The following is a 26,869-nucleotide window of genomic DNA, read 5'->3' as shown; positions in this document are numbered from 1 at the left end:
ATGGTGCCCTTGAACCACTACTGAGACATAGTTTCCTGGTTGGAGAAACCGAAACCTAACGTGTTTTTTTTTACTGGAAACCAACCGGACATCTGTAGGTGGTTCTCTGGGCAATAGGCTTTGTCTGTCGATCTTGACGACACACTTAAAGCTGCAAGAAAGCAAGAACCATAGACAGTAAAAGGCAAGAACTGGCAGAATGGCGTTTTATCAACAACAGCCGTTTTTTAACCCGGTAAGTGACCAGATGTTAGTTTTGTTATGGAAAATAATCAAATATGCGTTTGTCCCTTTTTAACATCCTTTTCCTTTTTGAGTTAGCCTACACTATTTTAATTTACTCTGTGATTTTGCATGCATGCACAGAAATATTTTTGCTGCTTAAAACTAAGTTTTGCAACAAGAGACCGAGGTAAGTTGCCTAATCTACGGGTGGGGTTTCTTCTTTCTTCTGTTCTTTCTTTTCTTTGAAAGTTAATTTGTGTATTGCTGTTTTTAGGGTTTGTTAGATCGTGCAGGCTTATGTGATCAGGAAAGTGTTTTTTACGTGAAAGATGTATTTGAGGTGTCAATTTGCTAGTCTTTTGTGAATTGTCTTATTGACAGTATGTGAATATTAAATATAATCATGAATTCACGGTTGAAATTAGGCCTGAAAAAGACGTATTTTCAACTCACTTTACAACCTAATTTATACGCGAGTGGGACGTCCTTTTATATGCGTCTTTTCAACGACCTGAAAAAAACGGCTTAATTTCACCTTTCACTTTTCAACCAAATTTTAAGTTGTTTAGACGTCTGGCAATGTCGTCTTTTCGACGTCTTTTCAACGAGTTTTTCGCTGGGTGGGCTGCTTCTAAATACATAATTGAACATTTTCACCGTCGTTGTTAAGGACAAAGGTTTAGTTTGGCTACTTTACCGTTAAGGTGATGACGCAACTTTTTGAGCAATGTTGCAGAGCGATGCTTGATGTTGGAAAGTTGCTTGAGTACTTTCCAATTGAGAATGGGCAACACATTTATATCTGGATAATTTAGGTCGGTCGTGGGCCCTGTGTCGGTTGCCCGTTGACGGCAACATTCCTCAAAAAGTTCACCAGTGTATCACCTTTACACACGTCACGCATGTTGTTCCAGGGGTCCGTGTACTTTTGCGTCTGTTCCTTTTTCTAATCCAATTAAATATGAAGATGTGGTTTCTTCTTTATTGATTCTAACACTAATGAATAGAATAAGCAGATACAAACTTCCAAAGATGAAACGTGTTCATTATATTGAGTATTAGTTCATAAGGGCATATTCACACAGGGGAGCCTATACTTACGTGTGGCATTATTATTTACATAATTATTTACATCGACACAGAGAATCCCATTCAGTGGCCCAATCCAAGGAGGCTTGCAGGACGGGAAGAGTATTATCATAAGTGGACGGGTTTTACCAGGGGCTAACAGGTGAGCAATAATGTTTAATAGTAGTTGTCAAGGACCCACCATAAAACGTGATATTATCAATAAGTTATGACAACATGTGTTTTTACATTTCTTAAACTCATCAAATTAAGTAAAGCAATTTTCAACTTTTTTTTATAAGTTATAAGATTCAATTATTTTTTTAAGTCAGTTCAATGTAATTAAAGTTGAAATGAATAACATCCAAGTTAATTGTACTTAATTGTAATTAACTGTAAATTAAGGCAGCAACTTTTTTAACAGTGAGATTTATTCCCTTTTTTAACAGTGGTCTTTAGTCATTTAAGTAACATTTTTAGAGGCAAGCACAGACATTTCACAAGATGTGTGTAGAAAACGAGTGTTATGCAATCACAAAATAATTTCCTTGAAGAAGGGGTGTCAAATTCAGTTCCTGGAGGACCATGATTGTCCTGCAGAGTTTAGATCCAACCCTATTAAACTCATCTGGGCCAGCTAATCAAAGTCTTCATGATTAATAGAAACTTCCAGGCATGTGTTTTGGAGCTGGTCGGAGTTACAGGACATTGGTCTCCATGAGCGGAGTTTGACACATGTGCCTTGAAGCTATTTTAGAACTGATATGAAGTCTTTGCAAACAATTTATAATCACACTTTCCTTGTTACAGCGGTTATCTCCCCAGTTTCTCTCATTCCTCATTTTTGTTCGGTGTCCTGCAGATTTCACGTGAACCTTCAGTGTGGTTCTCATTCTGGGGCTGATGTTGCTCTGCACTTTAACCCACGCTTTGAGAGCACTGGGTATGTAGTGAACAACACCTACCAAAACAGGAACTGGGGTTCAGAGGAACGCAAGTATGAATCTCCCTTCCCCCAAGGCCAAACGTTCACCCTCCAGATCCTTGTCGCCCAGGACGCATACAAGGTACAAGATCATTCACTCTCAGATTTTCTGTTTCTGAAGCGCTTCTGAATAGTATTAGTCCTCATGTCATCTTTTATTATTATTAATTATTAATTATTGGAGAGGCATTTCACCTCCTTTCCTTTATGACTTTAATGATGGTTCTCTCTAGATATCTACTAATGGGAAATACTTCATGGACTATAAACACCGTATTCCCTATACTCGGGTGGACACTATCGCAGTGGAGGGAATGGTGGAGCTGAATTCTGTTGCATTCCAGAATCCTGCGGTGAGAACAAAATACACACGCTGCCACTGCAGAATTTCCCCTGAACTAACTTCCCTTTTCTGGCCCACTTTTGCAATTACTTTTTGACAACATTGTGATTTGCAATAGAGTGACCAGAAGTGTTTGCCATCACCAGTGTTATTTTTTTTTTTAAGAAATTAGTACTTTTATACAGCAAGGATGCATTAATAATGTTACAAAAGATTATTATATTTCAAATAAATGCTGTTCTTTTGACCTTTGTAATCAAATCAGCACAACTGTTTTCAACTGATAAATAATGTGTATATGTAAATGTGTATAATATTTGTATATGTGTATACAAAATTATGGTTTTGTCAGGGGTTGCTTGTATAGTGAAATCCAAAGTTGATGCGTGACAAAGAAAGAATGATAATATAACTTTGATAGACACTAGGAACGAGAACTCACAAGGGAACACAAGAAAAGAACTCACAACTTCACAAGAGAACATAACATTAACACAAGACAAAGAAATGATGAAGACAGAAGTCTGTGTCCAAAAACAATCCCTACACTCTTAAAAAGGGCACTATTTGAAGGGACAGCCATTTGTAGTGGTGTCTGAATCTATAGGTGACGTTATCACAATATTCAAAATGTGAGCGCGGCCAAAGGTTTGAATGCTTTTTAAGCCCACTGTATATTTAAATGAGGTGTTGGAGAAAAACGCGCACGATAAAGGAATGGAAAATCAAGATAATCTTTAATTCATCCAAAATGAATCTCAAGAGATTGCTGTAGATAACTGGAATAATAACTCAAACGCAACAAATACATCAACAATAATAGACAAGGGAACTAGGGAAACTCTGGGCTTAAATACAAGGAACAAACAAAGGGAACTACATAATCTAATAATTAGCCATTAAACAGCAACAAACTAGAGTGTGAATGAGTAACCAGGGAATTTATATGATCGGGCAAATAGAGAGAAAACTAAACTAAAACAGAACATACGTACATGTTACATTAATATGGCAAATAAACTTTGTTTTTTGTCTTTGCAGCCCTATTTACCTCCACAACCAGCTTTTCCAGTGAGTACTATAACCCTGTGAGGCAGAGAAGATCATATTAGCTCAGCTTATTGTCTCTATGTACATACAACTGAGATACTGCTCTGTATACAAGCAAGAATAGCTTTGTATTAACATTTGAATGCACTTTGCATATTATCTTTCCAGGGTTATATTCAACCACACGCAGGATTTCAGGTGGGAGGAAAAAGTTAAAACAACATCAAAGTCAGTTAAGAAAGATTTTTTAATAATTTTAGTCTTCATGTCATAAACAACTATTTGTCCTTTCATTTACAGCCTCAGTTTGCTGTGCCTCCAGGATGTGGGGTAAGTGGTTATGAAATATGTCATGTGACAACTTTATGGTGATCAGTAGAGTTCAAAGTTTCTTGCTTTTGGGAGTTATATCTGTGTGCATTCTACTGGATTCTACAACCAATAAAAGACCTGCAACAGAAACTAAATGAAAGATTGAAAGAAAACTGCAAATAAAAATGGCAGTGAACTTGATGAATAAACATGATGGGGTAATTTGTAAACTATGGCTCCAGAAAGAGATTATATCTCAACGACCGCTGCCAAATGATATTTCACAATTCACATGTTTCCATTAGTAGACCATGTTAGCATTTAAAACATCATTTTCAAGTTTTATCTGGAGTTTGCAGTGCTTTTATTTGTGATTCTGGTAATAATGAATGGAAACAAGTATGCCTTATATATCCGTCCATAATACATTTTAACCTATTTTTTTAATAAAAAAATAAGTAGAAAGAAAGAAAAAAATTAGATTTTTTTAAGATATAGTCGTTCATAAACAACTATTTGTCCTTGTAGTTCCAGCCTGTGTATGCTGTGCCTCCAGGATGTGGGGTATGTGGTCATGAAATATGTCATGTGACAACTTTATGGTGATCAGTAGAGTTCAAAATTTCTTGCTTTTGGGGGTTATATCGGTGTGTCTTTTATGATTAATTTGATGCTCTTTAAAACCACACAATGCTTTACTGGATTCTACAACTAATAAAAGACCTGCAACAGAATCTGAATGAAAGGTTGAAACGAAAAAACTATTAGAAAGACAATGAACTGAGTATATCTAAATCACCTCTGCCAAATGATAGTTCACATGTTTCCATTAGTTGACTATATGTTCGCATTTGAACATCATTTTAAAGTTTTATCTGGAGTTTGCAGTGCTTTTATTTGTGATTCTGATAATAATGAATAATCAAAATGAATAGTTTTTATTTATTTTATATCATTATTTTAAGTCCTTCCGATGTTTCGTGTTGTTAGTGCTCACTAAGGTGCTGTTATTTTGATCAAGCAGTGAGATATGAGATCACAATGTTTGTCTTGTATAAAGGAAGTGATACTAAAACACTTTTTATCTCCCCAGGTTCCTGCTTACCCATCTGCACCATCTTATGTAAGATCAGATCATTTGGTTTTCAACTCAAAAAAACATGCCATCCATTTCAGCAGTTCTCACTTTTTTTTCTGAATTTCACATCAAAAAGAAAATCTGTTTTCAGTGCGACAGTTAATACGTTTTGAACCTAAACTTTTTTTTTTTTCATAAATAACTTCTTTTTTGTGGGTATCTGCCAAGCCTCTTGAAAAAGATTTTTTTTTTTTTTTTTTTTGCATGAATAGGTCTACATGTGGTATGGCCATTTCTCCCTAAACTCCTTTTGTTTCCCCGCCATTGACAGAATTTTCTGTCTTTCTGTGTTTTTACTGTTATACAGTAGGAGGCGCTATTATGCATCTTCTGAAAGAGTACTGAATCTCCAGATCAGAACAGTTTTTTGTTGTTTTTTTTTTTTAAAGCAGAGGATCTGTTCTTACTTTTGATCTATTGCATGTTCAGAATTCATTAAAAAAAATATTCTGAGGCCATGACATTTTTGTGAAAATTATTATTATTTAATTTTTTTTAAACACTGGCAGGAAGAGAGTTAATAACGTTTTCTTTCATTCATTCATTCATTCATTCATTCATTCATTCATTCATTCATTCATTCATTCATTCATTCATTATTTCATACAGATTCTTTTTCTATAAGCTTTTTAAGGTTTGCATTAGTTCTAGTTCTAGATGTTGTTAATAAAACCAGTTTCATTTTAATGCAACATTTGAATAAGTATTACAGGAATTCTACAGTAATTTCAGTTAATGTACTATGCTATTTTACACCCATTTATACATGTCTCTTTATTTTGACCCGCATTTAGAGTGTCCCATACAAAGCTGTCATCAATGGTGGACTTCAACCTGGAAAAAACATTGTCATCCACGGAGTGATCAACCCTAATGCTAGCAGGTTAGACCTCAGATGACACAGACTTTTATTTGAATTACATTATTATTTTAAGATGATATTATAAGTCCTCTGTTCTGCTTCAGAATCAATTTTAACCTATGCTACGGAGGTGGGATCGCATTTCACTACAATCCCCGTTTCGATGAGATGTTGGTTGTGCGCAACACCAAACAGATGGAGAGTTGGGGTTCAGAGGAACGGTCCGGAGGCATGCCGTTTCAAAGAGGACAACCGTTTCAGGTAGCCAAACTTACATCCTTCAATATGTTGTTATATTGTTGCTGTTAGTGTTACAAGCTGTCATTGTGACTTGTGTGTTGCAGGTCACCATCTCTTGCAATCCCCACCATTACAACGTGTTTGTCAACGGCAAACAAGCACACACTTACAAACATCGCTACGCAAGGCTGAGAGACATTGATATTTTGGAGGTTTGCGGAGATCTGCAGCTGACTTTAGTGCAGGCCTAACAGGGATCTGTGATGTGCCATTTAAGAAAGAAAGATAAGAAAAAGCTTTGCTAAATGTTTAAAAGGAACAGGCCTATTGAACTGAAAAAGCCTAAAGAAAAATGGCTGACTGTAACCATGAACAGCACTGTGACGGCTATATTGAATGAATATAAAAATAAATTTTTACTGTATGGCTTTCTGTTCTTTACATTATGTATTATGTATGCTGCATGTTATGTGTCTATTTAGTAGATACCTGTTTCTAAACTGTCTTGAAACTCTCATCGCTCTTGCTTCCACTGTAACCCTACAATAATCGCCATCATCTCTGCCGTGTAAACTGACAACTGATCGGATAATCTTTTTAAAATGTTTAAATCTTTTCAAAAATGTAGTGTTGGTATGTATATGCCTAAGCCTACCCTTCTTCTTCATCTTACCCTTCTACCCTATCTTCTTCGTCTTTGGATCTATATATGAAGAGTTCAGATGCAAAAGCCTCTAAATGCCATCTGAAATTTTCTTCTAGAATGATCATTTTTATCAAGCTTGTGTATTTAAGTTCAGTACAACTATAATATTCATTGCCATTTAAGTGAAAATATTGAATTTAAAAATACGAGCTTGATAAAAATGATCATTCTAGAAGAAAATTTCAGATGGCATTTAGAGGCTTTTGCATCTGAACTCTTCATGTATAAATATCTTAATGTGACCCTGGATCACAAAACCAGTCACACGTAGCACGGGTATATTTGTGGCAATAGCCAACAATACATTGTATGGGTCAAAATTATCGATTTTTCTTTTATGCTATCATTCGGTTATTAAGTAAAGATCATGTTCCATGAATATATTTTGTAAATTTCCTACCGTAAATATATAAAAGATTTCTTTTTTGTGAATGGATGCAGCACAATCGCGAACATAAATGACAACTTTGAAGGAGATTTTCTCAATGTTTCGATTTTTTTGCACCCTCAGATTCCAGTTTTTCAAATAGTTGTATCTCTGCCAAATATTGTCATATCCTAACAAACCATACATCAATGGAAAGTTATTTATTCAGTTTTCAGATGATGTAGCCTATAAATCTCAATTTAAAAAAAATTGACCCATATATGTGACTGGTTTTGTGGTCCAGGGTCACAAATAATTAAAATATTCACCTCTTATGTACTGACTTGCCATGTGTCCTTTCTCACACAACTCCCATTCTTTCTTTAATTTCATTATGTTTAAATTTTCCTCAGTTTTTGGAAACATCCATATAGGGATAATACTAATAGGGGTAGGAGTTGTCTGCGTGTCATCACATGTCACGTGTCATCTTCACTGTCATTATCAGTTCAGCTGTTCCGTCTGTTCAGTCTTTGTCCGATCTCCGTTTTATTTAGTGTGTGTTGGTGCCTGTTCTGCTGTCTTGTATTTTGATCATCATTTAACCTTCGTGTTGAAAAGATAGGCTACCGTCAACTTGTTCTGTCTTCCTGCAACCACCCGTGACACTTAGGGTATTTTCTTTTTCTCAGCTAATTTGCTTATTGTGATATCTTAATGATTATGAGGAATCTACATAATCGACTATATGAAATAATACGAAATAGTCTAGTAAGTTCTGTTTTGTGATTCAATCAAAGGGTTTGCAATCGGGTCTCTGAAAATACATTCTGAGGTAGTTTTTCAATGGGCTGTTCAAATAATAGCCAATTAACCTTACGAAAAATAAGTTTATTCAAGTGTGCTATTATACTTCTTTCAAACTAAAAATAAGAAACTATCCTTTCAATATAATTTTTATTGTAGCCTACTTTTCTGAAATATATTTAAAATTGTACTTAGGCTAAGTAGTGTTTTACGACGCATAACACCTTTACCTTATTTTTTTATTTTTTTATTCTCAGCTAGGTAAGGCCTAAGTCGAATCTGATCTAAATTATAAGCACTTTAAAATACTTGAATGTCTGATAGAAGAGTTCTCCGCAGTCTGTTCAACATCATAAATCAATGCCCCAGGAGGCAGTTTATTTATTAGGCTACAATTCATATTTCTAGCAGCACAAGTATTCGACAAATAGGCTATACTCTATATAAGTATTAGCCTACGGATATTTTAAATGACTAACCTCTCCAGAATGTAGTCATCCAGACTGGGAACGCCCTCTTATAGCCTAACTAACACGTCTCTTCGTTCTTCTGCTCAGGACTCTTCTTCACAGCCTTCTGCGTCTCGTCTTGCAACAAATCATCATATCTAATGGTAACGCATTCTCTTTTTATTTCTCCTTCTAATATTTGCGCTCTTTCTAATAGGCTACATGTTTTTTTCTTTGCCTACTCTATTTTTAATAAACATATTCTTAATAAAAAGGACTGATACAACGAAGTGTGTTTTTTCTTTCTCTTAATAAACATATTGTTAATAAAATGTCCTTATAAGACAAAGTGTTTTTTCTTTCTCTTTGATCTCGAATTGCCTAACCTCTTCTGCACACGTGTATAACTCTACAACGCTCTCCAGTCTAACACTCACAGCACTACTGAGTGGATGCAAAGACATCATATGAATGTTATATTAATTGATAAATACAATACCTGTATAACAGTTGTATAATTGCCCTATAAGGCTTTTCCAAGAAATAAACGTTACACGTTCACATCTTCTGAAATAGCACAGAATCTCCGGATCAAAACCTAATAATAACACAGGTGAAGAAGCAGTGATAGAAGATTGCAATACGCAAATGTACAACAACACGATCATCAAACATTAAACAGCAGTTCAAAACTACCTAATATTACAGAATGAAATGTCGACCTATAATGACTGTGTGAAGCTTTGGGGGTGTTGATGGACTCGATCTACTTGATCTACAGTTTTTTCAAGTATAACAAAATTATTCCTAAATAGGAACATAGTAGTATAGGACTTAAAGTGCAAAAATGTTTTCTTGCTTTTTAATTTTAGACTCAACTGACTGGGAAATCTCTGCCCATCACCTGCCCCCAACATCACAAAGCCACAAGAAGGGAACAAAGATTCTTCCGTCAGCTGACTATTTAGTGAGATGCGTGTCTAAATTTATTCCTAAAGGGTTAGTTCACCTACAAATGGAAATTGTCATTACTTACCCGCATCTTGTTCCAAACATGTAAGACTTTCTTTCATCTTCACAACACACATGAGGATATTTTGAATGAAATCTGAGAGATTCCTGTCCCTCCATTGACAGTCCACGCAAATACCACGTTCAAGCCCCAGAAAGGTGTAAAGGTACATCATCATTAAAGTACTCCATGCGACTCCAGTGGTTTAACTTTCATTTTATTCAACTACGCAAGTGCTGTGTTTGCAGCAACAAAACATAAAATATTAATTTCCAACATGCGTTCATGAGGACATTGCGAGTTGTGCATGTTGTTGATGTGAAAGCAGATGTTGTTAAGTGAGCGTGCATCGAAGATGAATAATTTGTAAATAAAGTTTAGTTTTTTTGTTGTTGTATCTTCGTGCAAACAAAGCACTCTTGTTGCTTCATAAAATAAATTGAGGTTAAACCACTTGAGTCACAATGGATTACTTACGATTTCCTTTATACCTTTCCGTGGCTTTGGAAGTGATAGTTGAATAGGCTGTCGATGAAGGGACAGAAATCTCTTAGATTTTATAAAAAATATCTTAAGTGTTCCGAAGATGAGCAAAACTCTTACTGGTTTGGAACAACATAAGGGTGAATAATTAATGACAGAATTTACATTTTTGGATGAATTAAATCTTTAATTTACTTGGAAATCAGTAAATTCAAGTCTTAATCTAACCAAAATAGTTAATTGTTTGAGTCACGAAAGTCTAAGATGATTGAACTTTTTCCAATTTATAAAACACAAATTGTATTGATTGTAATTGGTCTGGTTTTGTGTTGTCTAGGGAACCAGCACTCCAGGATTTTTCGAGAAAGTTGGTTCTGCACAGCCTTTCCTTCTCTGTGAAACAACTATGCACTGAACTTTACTGTTAGCAACTGGACACAACCTATCCACTCATATCCTTCAACTGTTCTTCAGCTGTTGAATGTTGTTGCTGTACTGTTGCAAAGTCGAAGGTATTGACTCAACTTCACTGACACAGGACTTACATTCACTGACATGTACAGGACTTGAAGTATTACAGAGATACAGACCATTTGATGAGCAGCTTTCACATAATTCTGATGACAGAAATGCCTATATTTTGCCTTCATTTATTTTAAAAGTTAACATATGATGTAAAGGGACTTGTTCGTTAATAAAAGCTAGTTTGTTAAAACAACTGTTTGCATTTTGCCTTTATTTTTAACTTTACAATGAACAGAATTTTAACTTTCTGGATTGTTTTGATGTGCATTCAATGTTATCAATGCTTTGCTTTTATTTCTGGAAAGATTCCTTTTGTTAAAAAGCATTTAACACTCCCGAAATGTATAAATGACTCCCTCCATTTTGGAGTTAAAATAACACTTTTGAAAGTGTGAAATATGCACATTACTCACGGAATACATTTTAACAAAGTGTTCAAATGTACTCCATGAGTAATGTATATATTTCACACTTTCAAAAGCATTATTTTAACTCCAAAATGGAGGGAGTCATTTATACATTTCGGGAGTGTTAAATTTGACTCAATTTGAGTTAAATGTACACTGGCTTTTTTGCTGTGTACCTTAATAAAGTGTGTTTGTGACATTTTCTGCCATTTGTCTTTAGTAGGATTGGAAGCAGTCTATTAGTATTGACACTCAATAATGTTATTGCTGAAGAGTATTTTAACACTTAATGTTGTTGTATTCACACTACACTGGTGTTGGTGTAAAATAAAAAGTATTACTCAATAACACTGTTATTTAACACTAACACTAGTGTGGTGTAAAAACAACAATGTTAAGTGTTGAATAGTGCTAACTTTTAACAATATACAGTGTTGAATTAACAGAAAATTAGTGTTAAAAAATTAACACTTTCAAAAGTGTAAATGTAACACTGTGTAGTGTGGACACATATACACACTTTGCTGGTGTTCAATTTGACACTGTAGGTGTTGATTTAACACTGGGGATTTTGCTGTGTATGTTTACTTAATGAAAAGTAGCCTATCGTGCAGTATAAAACTAAACTAGTAGTTGAGCGTATACCTCAAAGTGTACTTTCATAAATAAAAAGAAAATGTGCTAAGTATTTTGACTAGTAATCAGTATACAAAAAAAAAAAAAAAAAAAAACCCTGTAGGCCTACTCAAAGTTTACTACTGTTACACTTAAAGTATACTTAAATATACTTTTATACACAAAAAAGTGGGCCAATGGCCAGTGTGGGCAAGTACACTTACAAGTAGGCCTATACTTCTATACATTGATAATATATGCTTGCTACATAGGCTAAGTATAATTACAAATATACTTGAACTTTACTTAATAAAATTGACGAAGTATAATTATTTTTTTGTTAGGGTATGCAAAGCAGCAGCAAAAGGGAATGTTATTTTTATTTTTATTTGATTTTTTATACTCAGATGGCATATCCGGGCCTCATCTGGTTGGGGAACCACAGGGGCACCAAAGAGTCTTAATCTGTCACTGTATATGGGCCAGAAGAATGTGGGAGATGTGGGCCACAACTGGGCCAGATGTCATTTGCTATCTATGTAATTTTTAACAAACTGTCACAAAACCAGCCAACACCACAACACCAGATCCCATCACTCTGCCCACAAGATCTCAATCACCGGAATTTTAATCAAACACACTTGCAAGCGCTTATCTTGTCTATGATAAAATGCAGCCACCCGACTTCTCGCCTTCTTAGACTGTGTTTATTTCTTCATCTTCTTCTTGCTCAACCAGCAAGACACCTGCACAAGAATTCCACTCAAGCTAAATGTCTTACCTGTTGCTGATTCTGAATTCCCCGCAATAAAACCTTTTGAACTGTATTCTCTGAGTCTCCTCTTCTGTGGTGTGACATAAACATTCCCAGAATGTTAGGGAGGTTTTTATGTGACAACTTAATGATACATTTTCTAATGGTTCCGTTCTATTCTGGTTCGCCTATATTAGTTTTATTTTTCATAACAGCGTTTGCAGAATGTTAAAGAGAAGTTTTGGTTAGACAATAATGACTGAAATTAGTGCAACACCGCTCTATAGGTGTAATGAAATGTGCAAAATGAAGATCTCAATGTATTGAGTTTGCTGCCAGAAAGAATTGTAAGATCATAGAAAAATGGTGGAGAAACAGCTTTTCTGTTTGTGGTACAGAGATAGATGAATGTTCCAGATAATTAACACGTTAATGAAGAAATCAATCATACTGATTATTGATATAATTTTGCAGATTGGTTACAGACATGTTCCTGGAATTTAAATGTTAGGCCAGCATTCTTAATTGTCATGCGCAAACCCTTCAAGGCTCTATTTTGCAAATGCTCTGAGAACCAAAACTAATTGAAGATTCCCAAATTGTTTATTGAGATGGCAACTTTTAGTCCTTTTCAGAACATTCGAGGCAGAGTTTTTATATACTTAATCTTATTTTCATGACTCTGAGGTCTATGGTAATTTAAGTTTCCACAATTTTTCTCTGGACTAAATTTGATCTGCTCTTACCCTGGTTGCATTTTAGCTGTTTGGCAGGCAATGTTTTCAGGTAATTTCCAGGTTGGCCTATCTGTCCATAAACACAAATATTCCACAAATATAATTTTCCTTGATCATATTATCATGTCATTTTCTTTATTATCACTGTTACACCAACACCAAATTTAAATGTATTACCCGTAGCCTATTTGATTGTCTCTGGAGTAGTGTTATCCCTTTATTCTGGTTTGCATTTCAGATGCCTGTTAAAAAAATATTCCTGGGACTTTCCAGGTCTATCTATCCAGAAACACAAATATTCCACTGTATCCCTTAGATATCCACCAATGTCTCTTTTGTGACTCTCTTGCTTTTCCTTGGTAATATTATCAGTCATGTTCTTTATTATCACTGTTAAACCACCAACACTCAAATTTAATTTATTACCTGCATATTTGATCATCTCTGGACTAGTGTTATCTGCCTTTTTTTCTGAGTTGCATTTTAGCTGCCTGTATGTATAACCTATACATATAATTTATGGGCAGGCTTAATATCACAGCTATATTTAGGCTTCTCAACATCAGGCTTGATCATCCTTGGTGCTCCAGTCTTGGTACCCAGCCGAAGATTTGCTTTTTGAGACTAAAGAGAATTGGCAGGATGGCAGTTTCTCAGCAACTGACTTTTTGCAACCCAGTAAGTGACATTTTTCATATAAAATGACTCTAAAATGATTCATATACACACAAAAAAATTGGCATAGGGATTACTTTGAAACACTTTTCACTCAGAAATAGCTATTTTAGAGATTGAGGTATGCAGCAACGTTTAGGGCCATCTTGTCAAATTAATAACTTTTATTAGTCTTCAAAACAAAAACGCATAAATATTCTTACTGTATGTACATCTCCAACACAGAAAATCCCATTCACTGGTTCACTCCTGGGAGGCTTGCAGGAAGGGAAGAGCATTGTCGTAGTTGGAAGGATTTTGCCAACGGCTGGCAGGTAAATCATATTTTAAAGGACATGTTAATCTTAATGTTTTTATTACAGGAATATTAGAGTGGCATTGATAGTTTTGTATACAGTTTTCATTCTGTGTTGTGCAGATTTCATGTGGACCTTCAGTGTGGTTCTCAGTCCAATGCTGATATTGCTCTGCACTTTAACCCACGCTATGAGGGCCTTGCAACTGTAGTGTTGAACACTTTCCAGAACTGTAGCTGGGGTTCAGAAGAACGCAAGTCAGACTCTTTCTTACTCAGTGACCAACCATTCATCCTCCAGATCCTTGTCACCAAGGAGGCATACAAGGTATACATAGTCTGTATGACATCTTTTATTCACCACTTGATCATAGCCAGTTTTTCTCAATTGCTTTGGCTTTTGGGTGAGACTGTTTTGTGGGACATCACAACTCTGCATGTTTTCAAAATGTAGTAACTCACCTAAAACATTCATTTCATGCTTCAAAACCTATTGCGGCAGTTAATTTGCCAACCGAAATAGACGTGTTTTTAATAATCATCTAAATCATACCAGTCAAAATGTTTAAATGTTTTTTACCATGGCAGTCAATCCTGGAAATGTTTTATATCTATATTGTTGACACTGACATAATGAAAATTAGTGAAGAGAAAATTGCCATAAAATGACATTCAGGCAAGCTCCGTGTACATGGAAACTTAATTTGTTGACTGGTTAAGATTGTAAATTTATTTACTTTTGCAGCTCATTTAGTAGACACCATAAACAAAGACTGTTATAGATATTTATGGAATTAACATGTAGGTATGACAATTGAATGGATCATTTCACATGTGATGACTCAATCATCAAAGATGTTTAGAAGAGTATGAGTTTCACTGAGAATCACACATCAGTTTTGATCAGCCAGCCAAGTGCATTTAGTTATTGTGCAAATAGAAATTGTACTTTTTTTTTACACATTCCAGAATGTGTGCAGTTTGAACAGAATTTCGAATCTGGTGTGAACAAGACACTAATTGTTCAGAGAACCGTACTAAACTAACAGTCTATTGTTTTGAGAGAAAAAAAAATCTTATTCAAAGTAATTAGGTCTTTTGCATTCAAAAAGGTTAACTTTATATTGGCAAGAGAAGCCTTATCTAGTCCACCACCTAACTACCATTTTGCTTATTATACAATGGTTCTCCATAGATAACTGTCAACGGGAAACATTTCGCGGACTATATACACCGTATTCCCTTCACTAGAGTGAACACAATCACAGTGGACAAACTGATGGATCTGGATTTCATTGCCTTCCAGGATCCTGTGGTGAGAACAAAAATATGCTACCACTATATACCACTACTGGCCTGTCACTTTTATCGTTGACCCCTTTATTTTTCTATATAATTTGTATTTTTTTTTATAAAAGTCCTTTTACCCTTTTATCATTTTTTGTGCCATCAGGTGGTCCCATACAAAGCCTTGCTCAATGGTGGACTACAGCCTGGCAAAGACATTGTCATTTATGGACGTCCTAACCCTGACTCTAAAATGTGACATAAAATACTTTGTTTCAAGAGAATACAATACATAAACATATATAAACACATTTACATACAGTTTATGTTTACGACAACATATCCACTCTTCTGTTCCATTCTTTATTAGGGTGGAGTTCAATCTCCGTCACAGATATGGGATTGCATTTCACTACAAATCCCTTTTTGAGGAGAATGTGGTTGTCCGCAATACCTTTGAGAATGGGAAGTGGGGAGCAGAAGAAAGGTGTGGAGTTGTGCCTTTTAAAAGAGATCAACTCTTTCAGGTAGGCATACATTCTTATAGAACTGTTTCTATTCAAATCCAATGACTCATGTCTGATTCAAATCTGAAGTGTCTGTCACTTCTAGAAGAAAAGGTTCTATATAGAACCTTAAAGGGTTCTGTCAGGTGTTTCATATATAGAACCTTTTAGGCGTTCCCATCATGGGATCATTCTATGGATTTAGTTTAAATTAAATGTAACTTTTGGCCCTCTAGCGGTTAAAAAACAAAACTGCATGCATTTAGCGGAAGAACACATTATTTAGGTTGTGCTTCGGCTCTGCATGACTATGCGGAAGAATATGGTTACCATACAGCTCATTAAACGCTAGGCTGTATATGTATAACCAGTTTAGATGGAAAATATCTCCATCTGACTCTGACTCTGATTCCAAGGAGGTAGTGATGTAACTGACACAGACTCTGTGAGGCACGTATCGAGCACACAGCACAATCACCACGTGATCATCGATGACTAACGAAGCCTCACTTTACGTCCAATCATGTGAGCGATTCGCTTTGCTAGTTGGAATCTAGGGTTGGAATCTATGGTTATAATTTTCGAACCCTATTAAGTCTTTCAAGTAATATAAAGAAAACTAATTATTTCAGGCAAAATACTTGCCATGAGCTCTGTTAGTCATACATGTTCCTCTATTACATCATATTAAATTATTTTATCTCAAACTGGCATTTATTGTCAAACTTTAATGAGTAAATTAAATTACCAAAGGGAGAAATTCAACACACACACACACACACACACACACACACACACACACACACACACACACACACACACAAACACACACATTGGGCTTTTAATTGTGCACATATAACATTGAAACTATCTATGGAGTGTGTGGTGGCTGCTTCTTCCACAAGCTTTTGGCTGCTTCGTTTTTAAAAATTTTTTTTTACTAACCATCAGATGACGTAGCCGGAACAACTTTTCTCTATTTACGGATATGACAAGACACACACGGGCGAGTGCGTGTAGGCTATGACATTTCCTGTGAAAACCAGCTGCATCTAAAATAAACACTTACAATAGGCTTACTATAGTAAATCAGTGCAAGACAATAACACTTTTTGGAAAAAGAATTGATGATGTATTTACTCATTATTTAAATTTTGAGTGAGCAAATGATGACAGAATTCTAATTTTTAGGTGAGCTATCCCTTTTAGAGTTAAAAGTATAAGTTTGTGACAAAATACAGCATCTTACTGTCAGTTTTGGACGTGTGTTACAGGTCACCATCTCCTGCAATAAAGAGCAGTTCACTGTGTTTGTGAATGGCCAGCAAGCACACACTTACAAGCATCGCTTTGCTAAACTGGAGGACATTGATGTCTTTGAATTTTTTGGAGACATACAACTGTTTTTTGTGAAAACCTAACAAGGATCCAGGTTTATTGGAAGTGCATAATTTACAACTTCCCCTAATGAGTTATCATATGCTTTAAATATACAGTGCTGGGTAGGTTATTTACAAATTGTAGTCCATTACTTCCACAAAACACTAAAAAAGATGAAATATTTGATTTGTTTACCTGCATGTCATGTGACCATTAACCAACATCAGAGAACCATGAACTTAATTCTATTATTTATTATTATTGACTTATTTTTATTATTGAGCAAACTTATTAACTTAAAATCTAAGGGCGTACTTTTGCACATTTGAATGTGTTTGAAAGTCAAAAGCCTTCCAGAGACAGTAATACATGGTTAAATGACTCACTGAGTGATAATTCAAATAATAATGAATATGTTCGTCACAGGAGCTGATTAGACATGCAATGTTGCAATGTTAAGAAAACACTTATTAAAAGTGAGTGATTTCTGTAAATGCAGTGATCAACTGCTGTGTGGCTCTCAGTTTTCAGTGACAGTCACATGACTAGTGGCTGTGTGTGCAGTTCCACAAACCTGGAAGACTTTCTGAATATAAGCAGTAGGCTTTTTTAGGATGGAAAATTTAAAAGATAATAAAAGTAGTATTAGGGTCAATCAAATAAATGTATTGCCATAGTGAGAATAATATGCAATCATGTAATCAATAAAAAAAATGCTGTATTCTGATTACGAGTAGGCCTATTTTAAAATAGAATGTAATTAAATTATATTCTATTTTAAAATAGGCCTACTCGTAATCAGAATTTACAAGTACTTAATTTTTGGGATCTAATTATGTAATCCAGATTACATGTAAGTTACCCAGCACTGCATATACACATGCTTTCTAACTACATACCAATCACTTTTGCACTCTGCTAAATATTTCTACATTTAGAGATCTGCTCAACAGCATTCATATCAGAGGGTCAAAGTGACCTTTAATTATTGTGAAATTTACAGGTGCAGTAAGCGCAGATGTCTGAACTCCCAGACTGATTTAACTGAAATAAGTGTCCTAAAAAAATAACATGCTACTATACTCCTCATATTATTAATCCAGTATATGAGAATACTGTAAGAAAAATGGAAAAGGTACTGCATAAAATACATTTTATCCATCCATACATGCATTTCAAAGCAGAATGGCTGAAATTGCTTACAGCACCTTTGACATCGGTTCCTCTAATGCTGTTGGGTTAAAATAAAAATTTGTTTTGCTTTGCTGTCATGTTGTGTAATGACTATATACTCTTCTATGCAATTGAATAAATAATTAAAATAACCACAAAAAAAAGTTCATGGTGTGATTTTTAAGAGCAAGTGAACAATGATAATTCACTTCATAAGTAAGGGAATAAGGGATTTATAATCAGAAAATCAAAAAATCATTATTTTCAGCCAATAGGAAGTGTTTGGTGTGCAAGGGACATTTAGCAAATAGAATTAGAAAGAGAAATGCAGAAAATTATATAAAAAACATGTTATTCCTAAAAATGAATTTGATTAAACAATTTGCACTACAGTACATAACACATGTGGCCTTATGGGATCTGAGTCTTAAAAAGGAAATATATTGTTCAAAAGTTATATTGTTCAAAAAACATTTCAACATACGCCCTCTGGTGATTATAGGATAGGCTGAATCTACTGCTCTCTGTTGACGTTCTATTTAGATTCATCTCAAGGTGGCAGCAGAGGTCTGCTTACATTTCTCATTAACGCCTTCATTCATCATAAAAAAAAAAAAAAAAAGTTCCTGGCTATTTAAGACAGTTATTTCTGGCTTTCATTTACACAGTTAAACTTTTTAAAATTCATTTAACTGACGCTTTTATCCAAAGAAATAGAACAAGAGATTCATCTTACGTAAAGAGGCTATAAACACGAGAAGTGCTAGCAATACAAAGTTACAGGCATCGTTCAGAATAATTAAGGAATAGTGAGATACAAAGGAATAGTGAGATACAAAGGAATAGTGAGATACAAAGGAATAGTGAAATACAATAGATTTTCTGTTATTTAATTTAATGGTCTGTCTCTTTTTTTTAGCCTAAAGGAAAAAGTAGCCTAATCTGATTCTTGAAAATTAATTTACATAGGCCTATAGCATTGATCATTGTTTTAGTTTGTATAAAACCATGTTTAAAAGTTTGTAAATGTCAAAAGTCCTCCAAGATGGTTGCTCATTATAATTATTAATGATGAATATGAAGAAGCTTTGGTTTATTATGTCAAGAAAAACACACAGGAATTTTTTTTTATGATTGAATCAGAATACCCTCTGCGTTATGTTTGAATAATGACCACATCACAATAGTAGGCCTGCTGTATTTTACTGAGTATCATACATAATGACACATAAAAAAACAATAAAAAAAACATTTTACCAGAAATGCCAAACTCTAGTTAATAAGTTACTGTAGACAGACAGACAGACTATAGATAGACAGACAGACAGACAGACGTTAGATAGGTAGATAGACAGACAATTATAGATAGATAGATAGATATACAGACAGACAATGATAGATAGATAGATAGACAGACAGACAGACAGACAGACAGACAGACAGACAGCAGACAAACAGATGATATATAGATAGACAGACAGACAGACGATGGATAGATAGATATACAGACAGACAATGATAGATAGACAGACAGACAGACGTTAGATAGATAGATAGACGACAGATAGACAGACAGACAGATTATAGATAGATAGATAGATAGATATACAGACAGACAATGATAGATAGATAGATAGATAGATAGATATACAGACAGACAATGATAGATAGACAGACAGACAGACGATGGATAGATAGATATACAGACAGACAATGATAGATAGACAGACAGACAGACGTTAGATAGATAGATAGACGACAGATAGACAGACAGACAGATTATAGATAGATAGATAGATAGATATACAGACAGACAATGATAGATAGATAGATAGATATACAGACAGACAATTATAGATAGATAGATAGATAGATATACAGACAGACAATGATAGATAGATAGATAGATAGATAGATAGATAGATAGATAGATAGATAGATAGATAGATATACAGACAGACAATGATAGATAGATAGATAGACAGACGGACGGACGGACGGACGGACGGACGGACGGACGGACGGACGGACGATATATAGATAGATAGATAGACAGACAGACAGACAGACAGCAGACAGATGATAGATAGATAGACAGACAGACGATGGATAGATAGATAGATAGATAGATAGATATACAGACAGACAATGATAGATAGACAGACAGACAGACAGACAGACGATAGATAGATAGATAGATAGACAGACAGACAGACAGACAGACAGACAGACAGACGTTAGATAGATAGATAGATAGATAGATAGATAGACGACAGATAGACAGACAGACAGATGATAGATAGATAGATAGATAGATAGACGACAGATAGACAGACAGACAGATGATAGATAGATAGATAGATAGATAGATAGATAGATAGATAGATAGACGACAGATAGACAGACAGACAGATGATAGATAGATAGATAGATAGATAGATATACGGGCAGACAATTATATATATATATATATATATATATATATACAGACAGACAATGATAGATAGATAGATAGATAGATAGATAGATAGATAGATAGATAGATAGATATACAGACAGACAATGATAGATAGATAGATAGATAGATATACAGACAGACAATGATAGATAGATAGATAGATAGATAGATAGATAGATAGATAGATAGATAGATAGATATACAGAAAGACAATGATAGATAGATAGATATACAGAAAGATAATTATAGATGATAGATAGATAGATAGATAGATAGATAGATAGATAGATAGATAGATATACAGACAGACAATGATAGATAGATAGATAGATAGATAGATAGATAGATAGATAGATAGATAGATCACGAGTAAAACCACATCACCACTTGTCCATTCCTCTTGCAATGGTCCAGTTCTTCAGAAGCATTTCTGCGCATGCGCAGCCAACCAGACTGAAACCAGGGAGAGAGAGGAGGATTCAAACTTCCGGTGGTGTGTCATGGCGGCGTGGTGGAGTATGCCTGAAGTGAAAAACTAAACCAAACCCCCCTCCTCCCTCCACCTCCTCCTCTATTCTCCTCCTTGATTATTTTGCGGAGCGGTTTAGGGGGTATTTGGTGCACCCGGGGCGATTCGGGAGCAGGAATCGGGATCGCAAAAGTGATTGATAGGAGACATAGCGGCGCGCGCATCCGCCTGAGCATGGCGGCGCACAAGCCCGTGGAATGGGTCCAGGCCATCATTAATAGATTCGACGAACAGGTAAAGAAAACATTGCTGGGGGATTTGACATTTCGAGGCCTAAAAGCTAGCATGCAAACGATGAAATGCTTTGGTGCCTATGCATGTGTACGCGTTGTTTGTGTTGAAGATGTGAGGTTGGAGGTTTTGGGCTTGCACTGGCCAAATACAATACGTGAATGTCTTGATTCAGGCCTGATGAGTTGCATTTGGCAGCAAAAGCCAAATATTGGGTAGTAGGGTCGTGATTGATTTGATGAATGTTCAGCTGAGTCGCTCGCGCGCACTGGCTAAATATAAACAAAAGGAATCAGACTCCCTCCGTGCTTGTTGACATACAGAGAGATGAGATTGCATAGAGCAGCCTTACAGGAACCCACAGTCCTGTTCACACAGACACGTTTAAATCAAACTTGAACAAAATAATCATGTCATTTAACAATGCTTTGTTTTTGAAAGTTGTCAGAAACTTTAACACGGTGTTGAATGCAGAATAACGCGTTTTATCCAATAATGAAGTGGCAATGACAGCACAGGGTTTTTGACAGGAACTTGAGCATAAGTAATATATCATAGATTTAATATGATTGTCTGTCTGTGGATTCTGCTACATAGAACCTTAAAGGTGCACTCTTTTTTTTTTTTTACTAAAAAAAGTTTGACAACTAATGAAATGAACAGCAGTTTTGAAAAATAAAGGCTTTATAATGATGCACACTACTGGCATGAGTTGAAGGCTCCAGTCAGATCAGTCTTCTAGACAAAATATTTTTTTTCTACTATTGGGACAATTAAGAGAACGAAAACATACTAAAAATGCCTTTATTAAATGTCTATACTAAATAGCTGGGCATTTTAAGCTTCTTTTAGTGTTTTGATGTGCATGCCTTCCTCTGACTTTGCTGTTGTTTTATTCCTGAAAAAGTGTGCTTAGTTGTAGTATTAAATGTTCACTTGTACTGTATACTTCAAATCTTAAAAGTAATTTTTTTTTGTATTACTTGAAGACAATATGGTATTAATGACATACAAGACCATTAAAGATTCAAAAAGATTTAACTTCTTAACACACTTAGAGTGCACATCTAATCATGTAAAATTAAAGTACAATTTGAAATCATAGTTTTAAAAATCTTTTGTTACGCTTTAAAGTACACTTAATTTGATGTGTTAACCAACATACTAAAATATATGTAAAGTACTCAATTTTAACTCTAGTGTTATTCAATTATACATTTAAAGTAAATATATTTTAAATATACTAAATTGCAACGCCATCATTACAAATGTGTAATACAAGTGTATTTAAATGCATGAGTCATGACATACAAGTTTCAATAGATATAATGTTAAATTTTAGTCTATCAAAAATACTTGTTTGTATTTCAAAGACTATATAAGTTTCTAATCAAATGTCAATAACATGTATTTAATTAAATGCAAATAAAATGCATTATATTGTCCAAAAACATTGCATTCACTTTGCACGTAAAGTTAAAGTATAATATTTCCATAATAAGTAGGCTACTCTTTTTGAAAGTACACTAAAGTTTACTTTTTTTCCCCCAAGGGTGTTCTTGTTATTCTCAAGTTTTGAGGCTTTTCACAGGGTTTGGCTTCTCATGCTGCAGATTAGGGGCTCATAACAGTTTAATGAAAGTGTAAAAAGGAGTTTAGCCTGTTTTATCGCTAAGCCGGTGTAGTTCGTTTTAAATTAGAGAGCTTAAGGCACTTGTTTGGTGGAAGCGTAATGCGCTCCTCTGTATGTTCTCATGATTTGAATGACAGCTGCTCAACACAATTGCAATTACAAGCAGATTATAAGTTGCAGGATTCCTGAATGGAAACTACCGGATAACACAAGGATCGATTGTTTAAGCTGATCATCAGTGATGTGTGGCTTTTTCTTGCTTGCAATAGGCAAGTTCTCAGTGGTGGTTATTGCCTTGTCAGCAGCTGTATGAATGCAAAGAGCACCTTGAAACAATGACCTCACAGATGCCATTGCATGGTCATGGAAAACTAATCTGTCCTCTCTCTGGGGAAAGCTCTGAGTCAGGAATGAGAGGTTGATGAGGCATTGTGTTCTACATAGATGCCGGTTTGAGAGATTTGGAAAAGCTTTTACCTGAATCAAGATGACACTTGTTTGGATATATTTTTTCTCTTGGATAATTTCATTTAAGAGAAAATTTTCGATGTGATGTTGTTGGGTAGTTTCTGTTCATTTGTTTTTGTCATAAAATATGTAAGTGCCTTGAAACGCACAGCATTATTCAATGTGTTAGCGTAATTTCCACTGAAACAGGCAGACAGGACGGGACATATCAAACAGCTCCTCCCCTTTTTTTAAATAGCCAATAGCAAATCCATGATATCGTCCAGAAGCCATTGAGTTCAGTAAAGCCGCAGTTTCCTCCTTGCCTCTAACTGTCTCTCCTCCTAATTTCACCCATATCACTTTAAAATAAAATAAAGGTCCACGTTTTATAAAATGTCCACGAAACTTAATGAAATGTTTAGTGAAATTAGAAAATATTTAAGAGATCGTTAATTTAGTTTGTATAGCCTACATGCATTTTTTTATATTCACATATTTTGTTCTAATGTCACACTCACAAGTAATAATCTCAGGGTTTACTGGATTTTACATGATTCTTTTTGTAGTGTGGTATTGGTGGTGATGTACTAAAATAAACATTGTCACGTGTGGACCTTTATTCTTCTCACCGTTGATTCCTGATGGTTAAGAGGACAATTACTTGAGTCGCCCCTTGTCGTTTCACAGAATAGTACAACGGCGAGCGCGTCGAGTATAAACGCCTGGTCCGTTTGGGGAGGTGCGCGCGCAGTCTGCGGAGACTCGCGCTGCGGAGCCAAGCGAAAGTTTAAACAAGGCTTAAGATCCACTCTGCTATCATGTCTCTGGACCGACGTGACACTAACGTCAAACCAGACTTCTTTCTCCTCAATGGAAAGCATATTTACTCTTTCTAAATCGTTCCCGATCCCCTGTATAGAAATGTGGAATTTTCTATGTGCCATTCACCATGTAGAAATTAGTAAAAGTGTGAGCAATTGACCGATTTTAGCCACAGCTTCAGCGTCTATTTATAGCATAGGGGGCGGGATGCTTTAGATTCTAGAGAGCATTTGATTGGATAGAAAATCTGATGAGAAGCTGCAGAGTGATGTCATCAAAATCATTGATCCATATTGGCAGAAGTGAGAGACTGTAAGCTTTGAATGCTTCTATCTTCTAAATGCGAATTTTGTCATTGTTTTGGAGCACACTAGCTTATAGATAACAGTAAGGCTTACATATTCATACTAAAATCCCAAAACTATTTCACAGGGACTTTAAAGGGATAAAGATTTGTCATCATGTACTCACCTAACCTTCATGTTGTTCCAAACCTGTATGACTTGAATGAAATAATGAATGAAAGTCAATGAGGTCCAATGTTGTTAGGATTCCAACGTTCTTAAGAATGTGTTCTTTTGTTTGTGTTTCACAGAAGAAATTAAGTCAAACAGGTTTGGAACGACATGGGGGTGATAAATGATGAGAATATTTTTACATTTGGGTGAACTATCCTTTTAACATTCGAGTAGATTTGGTCATATTGTGGCAGTATCCAGGAAAAAGACTAAATGGTAAAACATAGGTGCATATTTTCCTGCAGTTTTGAAAAGATTAGCCAAGAAGACCCTTCCAACTGATGTGACAGGGGTGAAAAGTCATATTTTTCTTGAATACTGGCCCATGAAAGTTTCATTAAACTGTAATCTTAAATAATCAAAGTCGATTTATCTGATCATATTTTTAATTGTCTTTGTGTTTTCTGTTCATATACCGTCCACTCTCCATAGCACACACGAGCACGTCCTGCTCTGCCAAAGTGCACATAAGGGAAGCGATTGGTCCCTGACTTTTCTGGAATTTTAAACCATTCCTGGGAAACAAAGTACTCACTGTCCATCGGCATCCTGCATTAAAATGGATGTCAATAGGGCTGGGCTATGCGTGCTGTGAAGAGTGCGTGTATTTTATGCGTGTACAGACAGTGTGTGCGCTGGGTTCTTCTCCGGTCTTGAGACTTTCATTTCCAGCCACGCGCTTTTCTCTTAGGGCCACACAGTAGTGGGCCGGAAAGAAGGAGGGAACCTTAGGGTTTCTTAGAGTTTTTCTGACATGCCGCCTGTCACGCTGGCCATTGCAATTGTCACACCACTTAAACAGTGCAACGTAGAATGCTCTTTTATGAAGTTACCTCACTTAAGGACTTATTTAGGAAGATTATGCCTGAAAAGGTTTTGGATTTTTTTGATCAAATGTTAATAAAAAAAAAAATCTTGTATAGTTTATATGACTTGCTGTTTTTGTTTGTTTGGTTTTTTATATATTTATATGATATTTGTATTTTTGTAGCTTTGAATGCTGAGATGGCACTAATTAAAACAATCTGAATCTAAACAGTGCAACCAATAGTTCCTTGCTGCCTTGCACCACAAATATAGGCCTGCTTTCCTAAAGCAGATTAACAGCTACGATTTGTTGAAATATCGGGCTTGGACTACTTTGACACATTTGTAGGCGATGCTAAGTGTGCTGCTTAAGAAAACAGACTATTACCGCCTAGTCTGCTAAATGTGTATTAGTTAAGTTAGCACTGTTAGTGGTGTGCTCCTGGGCTTTATTGTGTGATTATATAGAATATTCACTGTGTATTTGCTGTGGTTTTGTTGGTGATGAACTTGGTTACTTGACTGCTGTTTGGGGTCAGAAAGACAATTTTTGGAAAAAGTCTTAAATGCTCAGCCAGCCTTCATGTGTTTTATCAAAAATATAGTAAAGCAGTAATATTTTAAAATATGATAAAAATTGTAATAAAAAGTTTTATATTTGAATATATTTTAAAATGTAACTTATTCCTGTGATCAAAGCTGTGTTTACAGCATCATTACTCCAGTCTTCAGTGTCACATGATCCTTCAAATATCATTATAATATGCTAATTGGATGCTCATGAAACATTTCTCATTATTATCAATGTTGAAAACAGTTGTAGTGCTGCTTAAAGGGTTAGTTCACTCAAAAAAAAAAATTCTGTCATTAACCACTCACCCACACCCTCATAACGTTCCAAACCCGTAGGACCTTCTTTCATCTTCAGAACAGAAATGAAGATATTTTTTATTAAATCCGAGAGCTTTCTGCCACTTTCAAGGCCCAGAAAGGTTGTGAAGACATGGTTAAAATTGTCCA

At 35.3% G+C, this 26,869-nt stretch overlaps 3 protein-coding genes and 1 long non-coding RNA gene across 10 annotated transcripts in view; 3 read left to right on the top strand and 1 right to left on the bottom strand.

Moving 5' to 3' along the window:
- Positions 1–60: 60 nt before the first annotated feature.
- On the top strand, positions 61–6,647 carry LOC309506142 (galectin-9-like). 2 transcript variants are annotated; one of them, XM_082179752.1, is made up of 12 exons: positions 61–235; positions 1,368–1,456; positions 2,156–2,360; positions 2,512–2,631; positions 3,663–3,692; positions 3,840–3,869; positions 3,972–4,001; positions 4,512–4,547; positions 5,077–5,106; positions 5,916–6,004; positions 6,088–6,244; positions 6,328–6,647. In XM_082179752.1, the coding sequence occupies exons 1-12, from the start codon at positions 200–202 to the stop codon at positions 6,472–6,474; spliced, it is 999 nt and encodes a 332-aa protein (XP_082035878.1). In that variant the 5' UTR covers positions 61–199; the 3' UTR covers positions 6,475–6,647. The 2 variants fall into 2 exon arrangements, with proteins under 2 accessions (XP_082035878.1, XP_082035879.1); XM_082179753.1 differs by lacking the exon at positions 4,512–4,547.
- Positions 6,648–8,356: 1,709 nt separating this feature from the next.
- Positions 8,357–9,864, bottom strand: LOC309506163. The gene is made up of 2 exons (XR_014208665.1): positions 9,589–9,864; positions 8,357–9,150 (listed from the first exon to the last, which is right to left on the bottom strand). It is a non-coding gene; the product is annotated as an uncharacterized lncRNA (long non-coding RNA).
- Positions 9,865–12,794: 2,930 nt separating this feature from the next.
- LOC309506143 (galectin-9-like) lies at positions 12,795–18,549 on the top strand. The gene is made up of 9 exons (XM_082179754.1): positions 12,795–13,210; positions 13,458–13,763; positions 13,986–14,074; positions 14,179–14,383; positions 15,251–15,370; positions 15,509–15,597; positions 15,713–15,869; positions 17,123–17,984; positions 18,031–18,549. Exons 2-8 carry the CDS (start codon positions 13,605–13,607, stop codon positions 17,267–17,269), a joined length of 966 nt encoding a protein of 321 aa, XP_082035880.1. The 5' UTR covers positions 12,795–13,210; positions 13,458–13,604; the 3' UTR covers positions 17,270–17,984; positions 18,031–18,549.
- Positions 18,550–21,337: 2,788 nt separating this feature from the next.
- Positions 21,338–26,869, top strand: part of nf1a (neurofibromin 1a) — an 85,632-nt gene continuing 80,100 nt past the window's right edge. For all 6 annotated transcript variants that reach the window (XM_082179685.1, XM_082179682.1, XM_082179684.1 and 3 more), the window contains exon 1: positions 21,338–21,622. In XM_082179685.1, the coding sequence (XP_082035811.1) occupies positions 21,563–21,622 (60 nt within the window). In that variant the 5' untranslated portion in view covers positions 21,338–21,562. The remainder of the gene's footprint in view (positions 21,623–26,869) is intronic.

This window comes from Leuciscus leuciscus, assembly GCF_965113295.1.
Source record: "Leuciscus leuciscus genome assembly, chromosome: 9".
NCBI lineage: Eukaryota > Metazoa > Chordata > Actinopteri > Cypriniformes > Leuciscidae > Leuciscus > Leuciscus leuciscus.
The sequence above is the reverse complement of the archived record's forward strand: the minus strand, read 5'-3'. Positions and strand labels throughout refer to the sequence as shown.